The sequence below is a fragment of the Rhinopithecus roxellana genome, chromosome 8 (assembly GCF_007565055.1).
Source record: "Rhinopithecus roxellana isolate Shanxi Qingling chromosome 8, ASM756505v1, whole genome shotgun sequence".
NCBI classification, from domain to species: Eukaryota; Metazoa; Chordata; class Mammalia; order Primates; family Cercopithecidae; genus Rhinopithecus; species Rhinopithecus roxellana.
In genome coordinates, this window is record NC_044556.1 from 13,670,073 (window position 1) to 13,688,021 (window position 17,949).

The following is a 17,949-nucleotide window of genomic DNA, read 5'->3' on the forward strand; positions in this document are numbered from 1 at the left end:
GAACTCCTGACCTCAAGCGATCCACCCGCCTTGGCCTCCACAGTGCTGAGATTCCAGGCATGAGCTACCACACCTGGCCTGGGTGTGTAGAGAGGATTTATACCGGTCTTAGATTTCTCACACAAATCGCAGGGGCCTGAAATCACTGGCTGATATTTTGTGGAGGATTTTATATCTGTGTTCGTGAGGGGCATTTATGAATTCACCAATATGGACCTGCAGTTTTCTTTTTCCTTTTTTTTTTTTTTTTTTTTTTTGAGATGGGGTCTGGTTCTGTTGCCCAGGCTGGAGTGCAGTGGTGCGATCATGGCTCACTGCAGCCTCCACTTCCTGGGCTCAAGCGATCCTCCTGCCTCAGCCTCCAAGGTAGCTGGGACTACAGGTGGTGCGCGCCTCCACACCTGGCTAATTTAAAAAATTTTTGTAGAGACAGGGTCTCACTATGTTGCCCAGGCTAGCCTCAAACTCCTGGGCTCAAGAGATCCGCCCACCTCAGCCCCCAAAGTGCCGGGATTACATGCGTGAGCCACCATGCCCGACCTGGACCTGCAGTTTTCAGAAAAGGTTTTAATTATGGATCCAAATTCCTTAACAGGTAACGAACTTTTCAAACTTCCTGTATCTTTTGGTACCCGTTTTGGTAATGTGCATCTTTGGAAGAATTTGTCACTGAGCTGTCAGATTCATTGGCATGAAGGTGCACCTTTTACTCCCCTATTGGACCAAGAAGCGGTAGGGTCCGTACTGTGCTGCTCCTTTTGTCTCTGGTATGGGCAGTTTGTGTTCTCGCTGTCTTTTTGGTGTTCAGCTAGAGTTCTGTTCGTTTGTTTTTGTTTTTGTGTTTTGGGGGTTTTTTTGGAAACAGCCTCACTCTGTTTCCCAAGCAGTGGTGTGATCTCCACTCACTGCAGCCTCTGCCTCCCAGCTTCAAGCAGTTCTCCTGCCTCAGCCTCCCAAATAGCTGGGATTACAGGTGCCTGAACCACGCCTGGCTAATTTTTTTTTTTTTTTTTTTTTGAGACGCCACACCATACTGTTTTTAAGAGATGGGGCAGCCAGATGCAGTGGCTCATGCCTGTAGTCCCAGCACTTTGGGAGCCCAAGGCGGGCGGATCACCTGAGGTTGGGAGTTGAAGACCAGCCTGACCAACATGGAGAAACCCTATCTCTACTAAAAACACAAAATTAGCTAGGCGTGGTGGCTCATGCCTGTAATCCCAGCTACTTTGGGAGGCTGAGGCAGGAGGATCGCTTGAACCTGCGAGGCGGAGGTTGCAGTGAGCCGAGATGGTGCCATTGCATTCCAGCCTGGGCGATAAGAGTGAAACAAAGCCTCCAAAAAAAAAAAAAAAAAAATGGAGTTGGCTGGGCGCAGTGCCTCACGTCTATAATCCCAGCATTTTGAGAGGTTGAGGTGGGCAGATCACCTGAGGTCACGAGTTTGAAATGAGCCTGGCCAACATGGTGAAATCCCATCTCTTCTAAAAATACAAAAATTAGCCAGGCGTGGTGGCTATTCGGGAGGCTGAGGCAGGAGAATTGCTTGAACCTGGGAGGCGGAGGTTGCAGTGAGCCGAGATCATGCCATTGCACTCCAGCCTGGGCGACAGGGTAAGACTCCATCTCAAAACAAAACAAACAAAAAAAACAATGTTTTCTGACTGCGCCGCTGCTTGTCAGTCCAGTTGTAAGTAATAGGGTAGGGCCCAGGCTTGTGAGCACCATGGCCTTCATCCCGTCAGTACCTCCGGCGCTACCTCTGTCCGGGTGATGTGGCCACCCTGCAGGCACGAGGAGGGCAAGGGCCGGGTCCAGTTTGTACTCAGGAGGGAGGAGGGATGGCAGTGTCCTGCAGGCCTGGCTGGGTCCAGCTCTCCCCCCACGCAGCTGGGCACTTTGCAGCCTTCCTAAATAGATGCCTGCATCCCACAGGCTGCGAAGGGCACCAGCTCTCTGAGTGGCCCTCAACAGGACACAGGCCGTGGTGAGCGGCCCCGAGAAGGGGATGGGCGGGAGTCCTCCCTCATCCTCCTCCCTCATCCTCCTCCCTGGGCGGCCCCCACCTCTGCCCCACATATCTGTCCAGCCAGCTTCCCATTTCCTGTTTCCTAATCTGAAGAGGCGAAGGCCCGGAAAAGCAACTGGGCTCGGGGGACCTGCCAGGGACCAGACATGCCCGTGACCCCGTGTTTGTCTTCAGTCCCACAGAACAACGAGAAGCTTCAGGAGAGCCCGTGCATCTTCGCGTTGACGCCAAGACAAGTGGAGTTGATCCGGAACTCCAGGTGCGCGGCCCCTCCCGCAGCCCAGTGCCCTGCTGCCCGCCCACTTTCTCCTGGGCTCACTGGACGAGCCGGCAGCCACGTCCACCGCGGGCCTCGCTCGGGCTCAGCCCAGAACCGTGCTGCAAGGCAGTGGCTGGGTTCGCTTCCTTCCAGAAAACCCCGTCCTGAGTCTCCACTTGCTGGGCTGTGTGCCCACTGCCTGTACCCTGCAGCCCGCTAGAGAGAGGCGGACTGACTGTCCCCTTTTAACACGGTCTTGCCCTCTGCATGTGGGACCATCCTGGGCGCTGCAGGGTGCTGAGTATCATTCCTCGCCTCCATCCACTCCATGCCAAGAACACACCCATGTTGTGACAGCCACAGATGTCCCCAGACGTTGTCCAGTGTCCCCTGGGGCAGGATAACATGGGAGAGACCTCCCTGGGTTATTGGATTTCACGTACCCCCAAGAGACTCTGCGTCCCATAATCCTCTGCCCTGCTGAGGTCCCAGGAGGCCGCACACGTTGAAATCCACACGCTGAGTTGGAGGGGGAGAGGGGAGGTGAATCCCGGGAGCTGGGGTCCCTGGTTTACACCGCCCGCCTTCTCAGGAATTTATTCTGGTGTCCAGCATGAGCAGGAAGTTAGGTGTTTTTTTTCGTTTGTTTGTTTGTTTTTGAGACTGAGTTTCACTCTTGTTGCCCAGGCTGGAGTGCGGTGGCACGATCTTGGCTTCCTGCAACTTTCACCTCCCGTATTCAAGCGGTTCTCCTGCCTCAACCTCCCAAGTAGCTGGGATTACAGGCGCCCACTACCACGCCCGGCTAATCTTGTATTTTTAGTACAAATGGGGTTTTGCCATGTTGGTCAGGCTGGTCTCGAACTCCTGACTCAGGTGATCCACCACGTCAGCCTTCCAGAGTGCTGGGATTACAGGCGTGAACCACCGCGCCCAGCCAAAGTCAGGTTTTTTCCCAGATAATGAGCACAGGGTTTACCCCTCTGCACCGTGGATAGTGAGGTGGGATCGTTCCCTCGGATGTCCCCAGAGACTGCCCGGTGTCCCCGCCCTCAGATGAGGACGGTTGAACTCTAGCAGGTGAGGGGCCAGTGTGGCTGCCCTGTGCTCTGCTCCTCCCTCAGTCTCCCTGAGGCTGTCCTGCCTCCAGCTGAGACAGATCCTCCCGGGGCAGCCTCATGGTGGGTGCTGGGCCCTCAGGACAGGGGAGGCCATTTGCCCAGATCACCCGTGTCCGTGGCAGGGCTGGGCTGGGCGCCCCCATTTGATGCCCGGCTTCTCGTGCCCAGCCGCTTCAGACCCACTGCCCCCACCTGCTGTGGGGCCGGGTTCCTGGGGCCTCCAAGCCTGGCCTTCACACCTAGTAAGGCTTCAGAACCAGCTGAGCCAGGCTTGGCCACGGAGGCCTCTCTGCCTGGGTGACCCAAGGTGGTCACGTCGCCTTCCTCCTCTTCCTTATCTGTGAACCTGGGTCCGCACAGCTCCACCTGCACTGCGTCCCTGCTGTGGGGTGCTTGAGCCAGCCACACAGTATAAAAAAATCAGTTTGGGTTTCTCCTCAGAAAGCTTCTGGACATTTCCTTTTTTTTTTTTTTTTTTTTTTTTTTGAGATGGAGCTGCTCTGTTGCCAGGCTGGAGTGCAGTGGCGCGATCTCGGCTCACAGCAAGCTCCGCCTCCCAAGTTCAAGTGATATTCTCCTGACTCAGCCTCGCGAGTAGCTGGGACTACAGCCATGCGCCACCATGCCTGGCTTATTTTTGTATTTTTAGTAGAGACGGGGTTTCACCATGTTGGCCAGGATGATCTCGATCTCTTTTTTTTTTTTTTTTTCTTTTTTTTTGAGACGGAGTCTCGCTCTGTCGCCCAGGCTGGAGTGCAGTGGCCAGATCTCAGCTCACTGCAAGCTCTGCCTCCCGGGTTTACACCATTCTCCTGCCTCAGCCTCCTGAGTAGCTGGGACTACAGGCGCCCGCCACCTCGCCCGGCTAGTTTTTTGTGTTTTTTAGTAGAGACAGGGTTTCACCGTGTTAGCCAGGATGGTCTCGATCTCTTGACCTCGTGATCCACCTGCCTCTGCCTCCCAAAGTGCTGGGATTACAGGCATGGGCCACCGCGCCCGGCCCACATTTCTATTTCTTATGTTGAGATATGATTTGCATACCATAGAATACACAGTTTTTAAGTGTGTCATTGAGTGGGTTCTCGTGGATCAATAGGCAGTGTAGCTCCCACCACTGCCTAGTCTCGGAGCAATTGTGTCCATCCCCATCAGTCACCACCCTTCATCCGCTGGCCCCCACGCATCCCCTCCTGTCTCTGTAAGTGGGCCTGTCCTGGACATTTCGTAGAACTGGAATCACACACTGTGGCTTTTGTAAATATTATTTGAGGCCGGGTGCGGTGGCTCACGCCTGTAATTGCAGCACTTTGGGAGGCCGAGGCGGGGGGATCACAAGGTCAGGAGATTGAGACCATCCTGGCAAACAGGGTGAAACCCCATCTCTACTAAAAATACAAAAAAGCCGGGCGTGGTGGCGGGCGCCTGTAGTCCCAGAGGCTGAGGCAGCAGAATGGCGTGAACCCGGAAGGCAGAGCTTGCAGTGAGCCGAGGTCACGCCACTGCACTCCAGCCTGGGCGACACAGCGAGACTCCGTCTCAAAAAATAAAATGAAAAAAAAAAAAAAAAGATTATTATTTGAGACGGAGTCTCACTCTGTTGTCCAGGCTGGAGTGCAGTGTCGTGATCTCAGCTCACTGCAACCTCCGCCTCCCAGGTTCAAGTGATTCTCTTGCCTCAGACTCCTGAGTAGCTAGGATTACAGGCACGTACCACCACACTCAGCTAATTTTTGTATTTTTAGTAGAGACGAGGTTTCACCATGTTGCCCAGGTTGGTCTGGAACCCCTGACCTCAGGTGACCCACCCACCTCCGCCTCCCAAAGTGTTGGGGTTACTGGTGTGAGCCACCTGCCCTGTGTGTTCTTTTGTGTCTGGCATCTCTCACTGGACAGGACGTCCTCACGGTGCACCTATGCTGAGGCCTGGGTCAGCCTGGCTCCTTTCCGTGGCTGGGTCACGTCCCGTGTGTGTTGGTCCTTCGGTCTGTGGAAGGACACTCAGGCTGCCGCTACTTTGTGGCTGTCGTGGTCAGTTCTGCTGTGAACATCCACGGAAGCGTCTTTGGGTAGAGAGATTTTTTCCTCTTCTTCTGGGGATGTTTCTTACTAAAGTTTATCCTCAAGTGTTACTGTTTTTTTGTCTTTTGGTTTTTTTTTAATTTGGAGAGTGTTTCTTTTTGTTACCCAGGCTGGCGTGCAGTGGTGCAATCATAGCTCACTGCGGCCTCTGCCTCCATGGGTTCAGACGATCCTCCTGCCTCAGCCTCCAAGCAGCCGGGACCACAGGTGTGCACCAGCACGCCCGGATAATTTTTGTATTTTTTGTAGAGACAGTTTCACCATGTTGCCCAGGCTGGTCTCAAATTCCTGGGCTCAAGAGCTCCGCCGGCCTCAGCCTCACAGACTGGGTGTTTTCTTGCCGTTGTGAGCTGGCTGCTGGATTCCAGCGTGCACATTTTAGCTGTGTTTCCTCGCAGTGAGAGGCACCTGACTGCCCTCTCTGGTTCAGGGTTTTGCGGTCGATTCTCTTGCATTTTCCAGGGAGGCCAGCCCCTCTCCTGACCCCACAGCCACTCCTGTTTCACCCGGCCTGCACACAAGAGTCCTGGGCCTCCGTTTCCCAGCTCTAGGGGAGGGAGCCTTGTGGGGTGGCGGTCTCCACCTTGTGGGGCAGGCTGAGGTTGCGCCTTCCTCACTCAGCTCTCCTTTCCTTTCCTCTGGTTTGCTCCACACCCACAGAGAACTGCAGCCCGGAGTTAAAGCCGTGCAGGTCGTCCTGAGGTATGCCCAGGTGTGCCCACGACCCCAGGGCTGGACCCTCGGCCACCTGCCCCTCCTCCCCCCCGCCCCCCAGTCCTGGTCCAGGCTCTTCTCAGTCTCCCCTGCTAACAGCAGAGCCCAGCTCCCCTCCGCCTGCCATCTGTCCCTGTCTGGGGATACACCACCATCCCACCACCTGCTCAGGCCACACCTGGGGGCCCTGATACCCCCGTGTCACCTTCTCCAGTGCCCCCATCACCGCCACTTGACTCACACTTGCGTACCCCCGCAGCGGCGCAGCCCCTCCTGTGCCCCTCATGGTCCCCATTGTTCCCCACAGCGGCCTAGCCCCTCCTGTGCGCCCACTCCTGCCGCCCCATGGTCCCTGTTGTCGTTGCAGAATCTGTTACTCAGACACCAGCTGCCCTCAGGAGGACCAGTACCCGCCCAACATCGCTGTGAAGGTCAACCACAGCTACTGCTCAGTCCCGGTGAGCACGGCCCACCCCGCGTCTGCTACATGGGTTTGGGGGCCGTGGAGGGAGGGTGGGGGCCGTTGGATTTTCCAGCCATTCTTGGCTCGAGGCTGAGCGGCCTGTCTGCTTGCAGGGCTACTACCCCTCCAACAAGCCTGGGGTGGAGCCCAAGAGGCCGTGCCGCCCCATCAACCTCACCCACCTCATGTACCTGTCCTCGGCCACCAACCGCATCACCGTCACCTGGGGCAACTACGGCAAGGTGAGTGCATGCCCCGGTGCCCACCCTGCCCCCCTGCCCCGGCCCCGCCCTGCCAGCCCTGACCCCGCCCCTCTGTTCCCAGAGCTACTCTGTGGCCCTGTACCTGGTACGGCAGTTGACCTCGTCAGAGCTGCTGCAGAGGCTGAAGACCATTGGGGTGAAGCACCCGGAGCTGTGCAAGGCGCTGGGTGAGCAGCTCAGGGCCACCTCGGCCGAGGGGCGGGCCGAGTCCCCCCCGGAAACCTTCCCTGTACTGGGCGAGGGTGGGGGGCCTGCACCCGCAGGAGATGGGTCAGGGGCTGCCTGTCACTCTGGGGGTCCATGGCCTCCCCGCTGTGGCTGAGGTCGTCTCTGGAGGATACGGGTGGCAGAGGGGGCACTTGGCAGTGGGACCTGCTGTGCAGAAGCCTGTGGGGTCACACCCCATGTTGCTGGCCCCAGGCGCCCCAGCCTACAGGGGTCCAAGCAGCAGAAGAGCTGGGGCCTCGTTCCGGGACAGCACAGAGGCTGGGAGGGGTGAGAGGAGTCCAGAGGGAGCTGCGCTCTAAGCAGGCCCTTCTGGTTGCCTCAGCGGGGCCAAGGGTGCTGCGGGGCCTGGCGGGGCACGGACAGCGATGGCCGTGGAGGCAGTTGCTATGGGAGGAAGATGAACAGCGGCGGTCTGACCTCACGTGGTGAGGCCCCATTTTGTCTTTTTTTTTTTTTTTTTTTAAAAGAGAGAGTTTCCAGAAGGTGGAGGTTGCAGTGAGCTGAGATTGCACTGCTGGACTCCAGCCTGGGCTGCAGAGCGAGATTCCACCTCAAAAAAAAAGAAAAAAAGAGGATCTCACTGTATCACTCAGGCTGCAATGCAATGGTGCACTCATGGCTCACTTCAGCCTCTAACTCAGGCTCAAGCCATCCTCCTGCCTCAGCCTCCTGAGTAGCTTGGGACCACGTGTTTACCACCACACCCAACTAATTTTTTTTTTTTTTTTTTTTTGTGAGACAGAGTCTCACTCTGTCATCCAGGCTGAAGTGCAATGGCACGAGCTCGGCTCACTGCAACCTCCGCTTCTTGGGTTCAAGCAATTCTCCTGCCTCAGCCTCCCAAGTAGCTAGGACTACAGGCACCCGCCACCACACCCGGCTAATTTTTTGTATTTTTAGTAGAGACGGGGTTTCACCGTGTTAACCAGGATAGTCTCGAACTCCTGACCTCGTGATCCGCCCACCTCCACTTCCCACAGTGCTGGGATTACAGGCGTGAGCCTCCGCACCCGGCCCCAACTAATTTTTTAATGTGTCGTAGAGACAGGTTCTTACTGTGTTGCCCAGGCTGGTCTTAAACTCCTGGGTTCAAGCGGTGCACCTGCCTCAACCTTCCAAAGTGCTGGGATTACAGTCTTGGCCTCTTTTGCAGCTGTTTTCTTTTGTACTTATGACAATGAAAACAATTTTTTTTAAGTGACACGCAGAGCAATTTTAAAAGAAAGTCTACTGGCCAGGCGCAGTGGCTCACACCTGTAATCCCAGCCCTTTGGGAGGCTGAGGTGGGCGGATCACGAGGTCAGGAGATCGAGACCATCCTGGATAACACGGTGAAACCCCATCTCTGCTAAAAATACAAAAAACTAGCCGGGCATGGTGGCGGGCGCCTGTAGTCCCAGCTACTTGGGAGGCTGAGGGAGGAGAATGACGTGAACCTGGGAGGTGGAGCTTACAGTGAGCCGAGATCGCGCCACTGCACTCCAGCCTGGGAGAGTGAGACTCCATCTCAAAAAAAAAAAAAAAAAAAAGCCTGCCAAGATGGGCAGGTGAATCAGTGGCCCCCGTGCAGCCGCGCAGCTCAAAGCCAGCATACAGTTAGCCCTGCTTGGTGGCTGTGTGGCCTCAGAAAGTCACTGGCTTTCTCTGGTGGCCACTGTCTTAAGGAGAATAGATCTGAGCCATCTTGAGGGCACCTGGGCCTCTCTCTGGACCCCACATGCTTGGGGCTCGGGCCTCAGTGGGCTCCACAGGCCTGTTCTATGGAGACGCTAGGCCTAACCTGGAGTCCTTTGGAGCTGGGAGTGGGAGTTGGGCAGGTGAGCGAGGACTGGGACCACCTGCCGGACTGAGAAGTGGGTGGTTCTGGGCCAGCCGGGTTTACTCATGCCCCCTTCCTGAATGCTCGCTGTTTTCAGGTGGAATCTGGGCACCACCCCAGCCCCTTGGCAGAATGTGGGCCAGAGGGCCTCCCAGCTGCCCCTTCTAGCTGCCCAGGGCTCCTGTGCCCAGGCCTGAGAGTTCCCCATGAGCACTGCCCTCCTGGCACAGCCAGGCCTGGGCCTCTGGCCCCTGTTCCTGACCACCAAAGGGCACCTACTAGCCTGGGTGTCCAGAAGCCTGGAGCAGTGCTGGCACTGCCAGGGGCCTGCGAGCCCCGTCGTGTTGAAGCGTCCTGCGCACTCCAGTCGCCTAAGTCAGGAAAGATAGCCGGCAGCACCCCCTCTGCAGAGCAGGATGTGGAGGGATGAGGGTTCCCACCGCAGAGTCCCCCATCCCCGGCCAGCCTCCTCCAGGCTCGGGAAGGGGGGAGCCTGGCGATATCCCCATGGGACCAGTGGGGACACAGGCACAGAGTGGCAAAGTTAGGGTTCTGTGACGTGGGTTTCCCCGCTCCGCCTCCCTCTTCCCTCAAAGGGCCCTTTCTTCAACCCCCCCCAACCTTCCTTGCCTTTGGGGACAATGGCCAACTTAACTTGAGGGAGGAGGCTGGGGCTGGGCAGGCCTCTTCTAGGCCCATGGCGTGGGGGCCGTGCTTAACTCCTCGGTGACCAGAGTGCTGGGGGCTGCGGGGTCAGATTTCCTCTCTGAAGGGGTCTCCTGTCGCTTCCCACAGCCGGCCCCAGGCTCACCCTCTTTGTCACTGGATTTCTTTCTTGTTGCACCTAGGAAGTCCTCACGTTTGCCTCACTTGAACCCTTCGTGCTGCACATGTCTTTCTGTACATGGAGAAGGGAGAGCTTGCTTTGAAATCAGATGGGCACCTGCATCCCCTCCTAGCTGCCCAGGGCCCCTTTGCCAGTCGTGAGGGTCCACGTGGGCACCGGGTAGCCAGAGCTGGGTCCCAGGGGTGGAAACTCAGCCAAGGAGTGGGCGACTAGGGCAGCCTTGGCTCAAGCAGGAGAGCTGCTGGGAGCCTGCGAGGGTGCCAGATCATGTTGGCCAGCTTGTGGCTGCCACTGCGTCCCTACGGGAGAAGGAGGAGCCCACTGCTCCACACACAGGCCGGGGGGCTGGGTGGGGGTCAGGAAGGAGGAAGTGGCTTCCAAGCGGCCAGAGATAAGTGGTGTTTCAGGCCGATAAGGGGTCGTAGGAGCAGTTCCAGACAGAGAGACGTCAGGACAGCTGGGGGAAGGGGGAAGACAGGCTGGCACCATCACTCTGAACCCCAAGTCAGTTGGGCAGGTGGCTTCCTAGAGGAAGCAAAACTGGTCCACCAGGCAGCTGAGGGCCGGGTGGTGGATGGAGAGGCCCTGTGGACTGTGGGCCAGGCTGGTCTGCACTGCAGGGCCCAGGGCTGGGGGCTGTCCTGAGCTAGCTGAGGATGGAGTTTAGCCGCATCCCGGAAGTGTCAGGAGGGCAGCCGGGGTCCCCGCGTGAGTTTCCTTCTGGCTGTGGGCCTGCTGCCTGTGGAGGGGAGGGCGGTGCCTGCCGCATGCCTTCATCTTTCACATGTGTTTCCCCGTGTTCCGTGCAGCTTGCTGGCGGGCACCGTCTTTTCCTTTAAAGAAGCAGCTACGTTCCTGGGTGTGCGGGCTGCCTCGGCGCGGTGTCCGGGGCTGGGCAGCATCCTGGGTGTGCGGGCTGCCTCGGCGCGGTGTCCGGGGCTGGGCGGCATCCTGGGTGTGCGGGCTGCCTCGGCGCGGTGTGCGGGGCTGGGCGGCATCCTGGGTGTGCGGGCTGCCTCGGCGCGGTGTGCGGGGCTGGGCGGCATCCTGGGTGTGCGGGCTGCCTCGGCGCGGTGTCCGGGGCTGGGCGGCATCCTGGGTGTGCGGGCTGCCTCGGCGCGGTGTCCGGGGCTGGGCGGCATCCTGGGTGTGCGGGCTGCCTCGGCGCGGTGTGCGGGGCTGGGCGGCATCCTGGGTGTGCGGGCTGCCTCGGCGCGGTGTGCGGGGCTGGGCGGCAGCCGCTTCCTGGTTCACAGCCAGGAGGCCCCGGGGTCCATCTCCCAAAGGAATCCCTGCCTCACTCCCCACTGTGGCCTTGGGGATGGTGTGTCGGGGACAGAATTGTGTCACAGCAATGACGCCGTCGATGGCTGTGTTGTATGAAACTTTCCAGAAAAGTCCGGTGGGTCCTAGCCCACGTGAGCTGGGGGAGGCCACATAGGCCACCTGCGTGTGGGGGCTTTGGCTGGGTCTGTGGTGTGCCCAGGTTGTGGTCAAATCTAATGGTGGTCGCCGCCTGACTTTCTCTGGTCCCTCGTGGCCCTGAGCCACACAGTGAAGCTCAGGGCTCGTTTTTGGGGCACCTGTTCTGGGAGGTGGTCATGGGTGCTGGAGAGAACCCAAATCCCAGCCCCGTGCCCCACTGTGCCCACCTGTCTGACGGTGTCCTCCGTTCCCTCCCCACAGTCAAGGAGAAGCTGCGCCTCGATCCCGACAGCGAGATCGCCACCACAGGTGTGCGGGTGTCCCTCATCTGCCCGGTGAGTTGGGGGCAGCCCCCTCCTTGGGGCCTCTCCTGCTGCTGTACTTCCTCCCTGGTGGCCCTGGGCCCAGGGCGGCTTGGCTGGGCCGTGAGCCTGCGGGGGCAAGGCTGGTCTTGGTCCCCGCCATGTTCCCGAGGCACGAGCGATTAGAACAAGCCACAGGCCGGGTGCGGTGGCTCAAGCCTGTAATCCCAGCACTTTGGGAGGCCGAGACGGGCGGATCACGAGGTCAGGAGATCGAGACCATCCTGGCTGATACGGTGAAACCCCGTCTCTACTAAAAATACAAAAAACTAGCCGGGCGACGAGGCGGGCGCCTGTAGTCCCAGCTACTCGGGAGGCTGAGACAGGAGAATGGCGTGAACCCGGGAGGCGGAGCTTGCAGTGAGCTGAGATCCGGCCACTGCACTCCAGCCTGGGCGGCAGAGCAAGACTCCGTCTCAAAAAAAAAAAAAAAAAAAAAAACAAGCCACAGGATGGAGCTGGGGGTGAGGGATGCCGGGTGGGCGGGCACAGCAGATGGGTGCCATGCTCACGCAGCCCCTCCCCCGCAGCTGGTGAAGATGCGACTCTCTGTGCCCTGCCGGGCAGAGACGTGCGCCCACCTGCAGTGCTTCGACGCCGTCTTCTACCTGCAGATGAATGAGAAGAAGCCCACCTGGATGTGCCCCGTGTGCGACAAGCCAGCCCCCTACGACCAGCTCATCATCGATGGGTGAGCCTGGGGCCCCGGGGAGGGCGGCCGGAGCCGGACGGCCGTGGAGATCTTGGTGGCACCCCGCTTCCTGCAGACCCCGTGCTGCCCCAGCAAGACACAGCAGTGGAGACACATGGTCCCGGAGCTTTGGAAGCCCCGGGCTGTGAGAAGAGCCCGTTTCTTCCTCGCGGAACTTGTCAGAGCCTTTGCTGTGCAGGCAACAGCCATGTAGCTTAGGCTGCAGAAGGCGGGTTCGGGTCCACCCCGCTCCCACATGACCTCAGGCAGGTGTGACCTTGAGCTCCAGGAGTGTGGTTTTTGCCACAAAAAACCAAGCCGGACTTTGCTTTCACACGGCGTTCACCCCAGGACGTGCAGCCGTGGGGGTCACCTCCTCACAGAGAGGCAAAGGAGGTGGTGCCTCCTGGAGCGCTCTGGCCACGCCATACCCTTCCCTTCCTGGGTGGCACAGCTGTAGCCAGGCATTCCCCAGGCCACAGGGGACAGGAGGACAGGACCTTTCTCCCTGGAGGGAGGCTCTGCCCAGGGCTTAAGTTTCCAGAAACTGAGCCCTGTTGTCTATGGCACCTGATGCGGCTCCTGCCCGGCGCCGGTCACGCCCATCTCTCGTCCCCAGAGCCTCTGGCAGGGCATGAGGCCACAGCGGCACGAGCTGGTGCCCTCACAGGCGGGAGCAGGCCCTGCCTGGGGGGGTGAGCTGGGCTCCCAGCCCTCGGGGGCACGGCCTCAGTGGACCGTGCAGGTGAAGGCAGGGCTGGCCTGCCTCTGGGCTCATAGATTTAGTCCCCAAGTGGACCGCTGGTTTGTGCACTTGTCCCCATCCTGGGAGGCAGACCTGTGAGCGTCCCCATTTTACAGATGAGGAAACAGGCTCAGAGGAAGCAGCCAGCAGCTGGAGCACCCCTCGGCTCACAGCGGGCCAGACTGGGACTTGAACCTGGCCTGAGTCTGGGTCCCCTCTGTAGACGGCTGGGTGGCCACCCCCTTGCATCCCAGCTTTGGGTAGAGAGAGGAGACCCTGGGGCCGGGCACGTGAACTGCCTGAATGGCTGCTCTGTTCCCAGCTTGACAGCTGTGCAGCCGGGTGCCCGCCTTCCCCCACAGGCCCGGAGTGGGGCTTGGGCTTGGGGTGGCGGCAGCTCTTACAGCTCTCCCAGCTCCAGGGCCACCAGGGCTGGGGCAGGCAGCTGTATCCCACACAGGCCTCGGCCTCAGCAGCCCATGAGACTCAGTGTAGCCAGGGAGGCTTCCCGGAGGAGAGGTCCTTGGTTCATACTTAACAAAGTATGAGCCCTGTCATCTCTCTGTCCCTGGTTCTGAGCTGGGTGACCCCAGGGTCCCCAAAAGAGTCTTGTTCCAGACCCTGCCTTCAGGGAGCCTTGTTCTTGGCAGGGGGAGCGGATAGAGGAGCAGAGCCAGACATAAACTGCTGTGTCTGTCTTGGAGAGGAGGAAGAGAAGCTGTGGGGTGGGGCTTTGGAGGGTGAGAAGGAGTTTTGCAAGCAGGGCAGTGAGCAGGCAGAGCTGTGCTATGCCTGGGGTGGCCCCCCGGCACAGGGGGCTCTGAGCATTGCCTCAGAGAGACCTCGGTGGGGCAGGCCGGGGGGCTGGCCTGGGTGAGAGGAGTCCCATCAGCCTCAGAAACTGTCTCCCAGAAGGCCAGGTATGGTGGCTCACGCCTGTAATCCCAGCACTTTGGGAGGCCGAGGCAGGTGGATCACGAGGTCAGGAGATCAAGACCACAGTGAAACCCCGTCTCTACTAAAAATACAAAAAATTAGCTGGGCGAGGTGGCGGGCGCCTGTAGTCCCAGCTACTCGGGAGGCTGAGGCAGGAGAATGGCGTGAACCCGGGAGGCGGAGCTTGCAGTGAGCCGAGATCTCGCCACTGCACTCCAGCCTGGGTGATAGAGCGAGACTCCGTCTCAAAAAAAAAAAAAAGAGGCCGGGCGTGGTGGCTCAAGCCTGTAATCCCAGCACTTTGGGAGGCCGAGACAGGCAGATCATGAGGTCAGGAGATCGAGACCATCCTGGCTAACATGGTGAAACCCCGTCTCTACTAAAAAAAATACAAAAAACTAGCTGGGTGAGGTGGTGGGTGCCTGTAGTCTCAGCTACTCGGGAGGCTGAGGCAGGAGAATAGCGTGAACCCGGGAGGCGGAGCTTGCAGTGAGCTGAGATCCGGCCACTGCCCTCCAACCTGGGCGACAGAGCGAGACTCCGTCTCAAAAAAAAAAAAAAAAGAAAATGATGCCCAGAGCGGGACGAGGGCTCTCCTGTGTGATGAGAACGACGCCACTCCAGGCGCCTGGGAGCAACTGTAGCCTTGACAGTAACAGGCCAGCCTGGGCCCTGCATGGACCCATGAGGCACGGGGCCTCTCCCCAGACGCCCCACAGCCACTGCGCCCTTCCCATCCTGCGAGTGGGGAGACCGAGGCCCTTTGGCCAGGACAGGGTCGGAGAGCAGAACCAGTACCTGCCTCCAGTTGACCTTGTGGCCTCAGGGAACTCATCCCCTTCCTAAGCCTCTCTTTCGGCATTTGTGAAATGGGGCTGGTAGGACCTCCAAGTAAGAAGGCAGTACACAGCGGGGGCGCTCTGGAGAGGCTGTGGCTGGGATGGGCGTGGGGAGCCCCCACTCTGCTTCCAGTGCTACTCTCACATTTTCTGCAGGGGCTTTGAGCAGCCTTCACTGCAGGCTGTTTCCTGATCTGGGGGGCACACAGTGCAGTGTGAAAGCAGATGTGGGCGCACACCCGCATGCCCACACATCGATATGGTCCGCACCATCTCACCCCCACACCCATACAGTCCACACCGTAACCCACACCTACATACCCACATCCATACAGTCCACACCGTCACACACCCCCACACACATCCATACAGTCCACACCATCACACATAAACTTATACAGTCCACACATACACAATCTATACAGTCCACATCACACATACACCTATACAGTCCACACCGTCACACATACACACGTCCATACAGTCCACACCATCATATACACACACATCCATACAGTCCACACTATCGCACACACACCTATACGGTCCACACCATCACACATACACACACACATCCATACAGTCCACATTCACGTATGCCCACATACATCCACACATGGATGCACACATACACCCACGTGCGCACTTGATGTACACATGCATACATGCACACGTGTGCACACATGCTCACACATGCACAGATACACTGTCACATCCCCACACAAACATGCGTGCACACCTGGAGATGCCCAGGGGGCAGGGAGGGCGGGACCCCTGCAGCCCCCACAGCCCCTGCTCTTGTGGGTAGTTGGGGGCCACTGGTTTTGTGCATCCTTGCCCCACCACCCCTGGCAGTGCTGTGCGCACGACCTGCCTGGGGCTCAGCACCTGCAGGAGCCTGAGGCCAGGGGAGGGAACTCAGGGCCCCTGGACCCCTGTAGTCGGGGCGGTGAAGCTGCTCTTGCAGGGAGAAGGGGAAGTGCTTGGCTGCATCCAGGAGGGATGGAGGGCTGGGGAGTTGGGGGGGTGGGGCACCCCCAGCTGCGTCATCAGCTGTCTGCCTCACCCCAGGCTCCTCTCGAAGATCCTGAGCGAGTGTGAGGACGCTGACGAGATCGAATACCTGGTGGACGGTTCGTGGTGCCCGATCCGCGCCGAAAAGGAGCGCAGCTGCAGCCCGCAGGGCGCCATCCTCGTGCTGGGTGAGTGCCTCGCCACCACCAACCGCGCAGTCCCCAGCCAGGGCCGCCTCAGTTTCCCCATTTATCAGTGGTTGCATCCTAAGTACCTGCACCCTGTCCCTGCCCCCTGCAGGCCCCTCGGATGCCAACGGGCTCCTGCCTGCCCCCAGCGTCAACGGGAGCAGTGCCCTGGGCAGCACGGGTGGCGGCGGCCCGGTGGGCGGCGTGGAGAATGGAAAGCCGGGCGCCGACGTGGTGGACCTCACGCTGGACAGCTCATCGTCCTCAGAGGATGAGGAGGAAGAGGAGGAGGAGGAGGAGGAGGAGGACGAAGAGGGCCCCCGGCCCAAGCGCCGCTGCCCCTTTCAGAAGGGCCTGGTGCCGGCCTGCTGACCCCGGCCGCACACTCGACTTTCCTGGTGCTCACCACGCAGAGGGCGCGGGCCAGCCTCAGGCGCAGAGGGAGGAGTGACCTTTCTTTTTCTTTTTCTTGTCGTTCCTTTTGTTTTTCCACCCCTTTGCCCGGCTCCTGGCACCTGTACCTCTGGACTCTCCTATGGGGGATTAAAAAAAAAGTAAAATGACAAAAAAAGATACAAAAAGAAAAATGAAAGAAAAAAGTCAAGCTCTTAAAAGCAAGGCGGCCGCCCACAGCCGCCCCCGCTGGAGCCCGAGCCGGGAGGGTAGTGGCGGGAGGGACCAGGACGCGGCCCCGCCCCACAGCCGCCCCAGCTGGAGCCCGAGCCGGGAGGGTAGTGGCGGGAGGGAGCAGGACGCGGCCCCGCGCCCCCCTCCGGATGCCCAGCTGCCCGCCGCCCTCTTCCCACCACCGTTCCAGCCGGTGCGCAGGGCCCGGGCGGTGGGCGGCGGGGCACAGCCCCTCTCTGGCGACCACTTTGACGTGTGTCTCTTCCTTTGCTTTTTCTCTGCAAACACATCCTCTCCCAGAGACCCTCACGCGCCGAGCAACGAGCGTTTTAGCCAAGAAGCCATGGAGTGGGTTGGGGCAGGGAGGGGCAATGGGGTGGGGGGATGGGCGGGCAGGATTGGGGGACGGTGGGCGGCTGGGGAGGGTTTAGCCACAGATGTGTTGTATTTTTTTGAAAGTGCAATAATTTGGTATTTTGAAGACCCGGCGTGTGGCCAGGAAGCCCCGGGGAAGGCGGGGGCCCAGGGTGCGGCACCGTGTGGCGTGGGGGGGTCTCAGTTTTCTAGCCAGCTACCTCGGTAACTCCAATTCAGGTTAACTTCCCTACGGAACAGCACAGATGTCCACAGATGTCCACAGCTGCCGTCGCCGCCACCATACCCCAGTCCTTGGGGCATGGGGGGCGGTCGCTTCCCAAGGGGCAGCAGGGACTCCGGCCACCCCAGCTCTTGTTTGGGTTGATTCCTCTCCTTTTTGCTCTTGGTTTTCCGACGGGTACGAGGCTGGCCTGGCACCCTGTCCCCCGGGAGCCTTGCTTTTCCAGCAGGACCAGACCAGGGGCCTCCCTCCTGTCCCCAGGGGTTCCCGGCCCCTCACAGGCCCCACCCATGCCCTTGGCCTCAGGGTCCAACAACTGGGGGTGCTTCCGGGGCTCTGCCTCCAGGATCCCGCAGCTGGGCACCCGCCTCGCCCCCCAGGAGACCGGGGCACAGGCAGAGCACCGGCCTCACCTGGTTCTCCAAACCTGCTGCCTGCGGTCTATTTTGCTTTTGTCCTCCCCAGCCCAGAATTTTCCTTTGTATAAACAGAACTCCTAGTCAGGAAGCAATATCATTTCAGGTCTAAAGAAAGGGACGTGCATCTGGCCGAGGGCAGTTCAGTCTCGCTGCAGAGCCCGCAGCCCGCTGCGCAGCTCGGCCCCTCCCGCCCGCACGGGCAGCTGAAGGCCGCTGTTTTCTAATATTTGTATTCTAATTTAATTGTTTTTAAAAAATGCAAATAAAAAAGGTCGAGGTGAAGCCA

General features: G+C 59.2%; 1 protein-coding gene across 2 annotated transcripts in view; it reads left to right on the forward strand.

Moving 5' to 3' along the window:
* The window catches only part of PIAS4 (protein inhibitor of activated STAT 4), a 31,352-nt gene extending 13,403 nt beyond the window's left edge, over window positions 1-17,949 (forward strand). The window contains exons 3-11 of one of the 2 annotated variants that reach the window (XM_030936388.1): window positions 2,201-2,285; window positions 6,146-6,187; window positions 6,567-6,657; window positions 6,776-6,904; window positions 6,987-7,092; window positions 11,506-11,579; window positions 12,137-12,297; window positions 15,889-16,019; window positions 16,132-17,949. In XM_030936388.1, the coding sequence (XP_030792248.1) occupies window positions 2,201-2,285; window positions 6,146-6,187; window positions 6,567-6,657; window positions 6,776-6,904; window positions 6,987-7,092; window positions 11,506-11,579; window positions 12,137-12,297; window positions 15,889-16,019; window positions 16,132-16,391 (1,079 nt within the window). In that variant the 3' untranslated portion in view covers window positions 16,392-17,949. The remainder of the gene's footprint in view (window positions 1-2,200; window positions 2,286-6,145; window positions 6,188-6,566; window positions 6,658-6,775; window positions 6,905-6,986; window positions 7,093-11,505; window positions 11,580-12,136; window positions 12,298-15,888; window positions 16,020-16,131) is intronic. The other variant, XM_030936389.1, reaches the window with a different exon arrangement.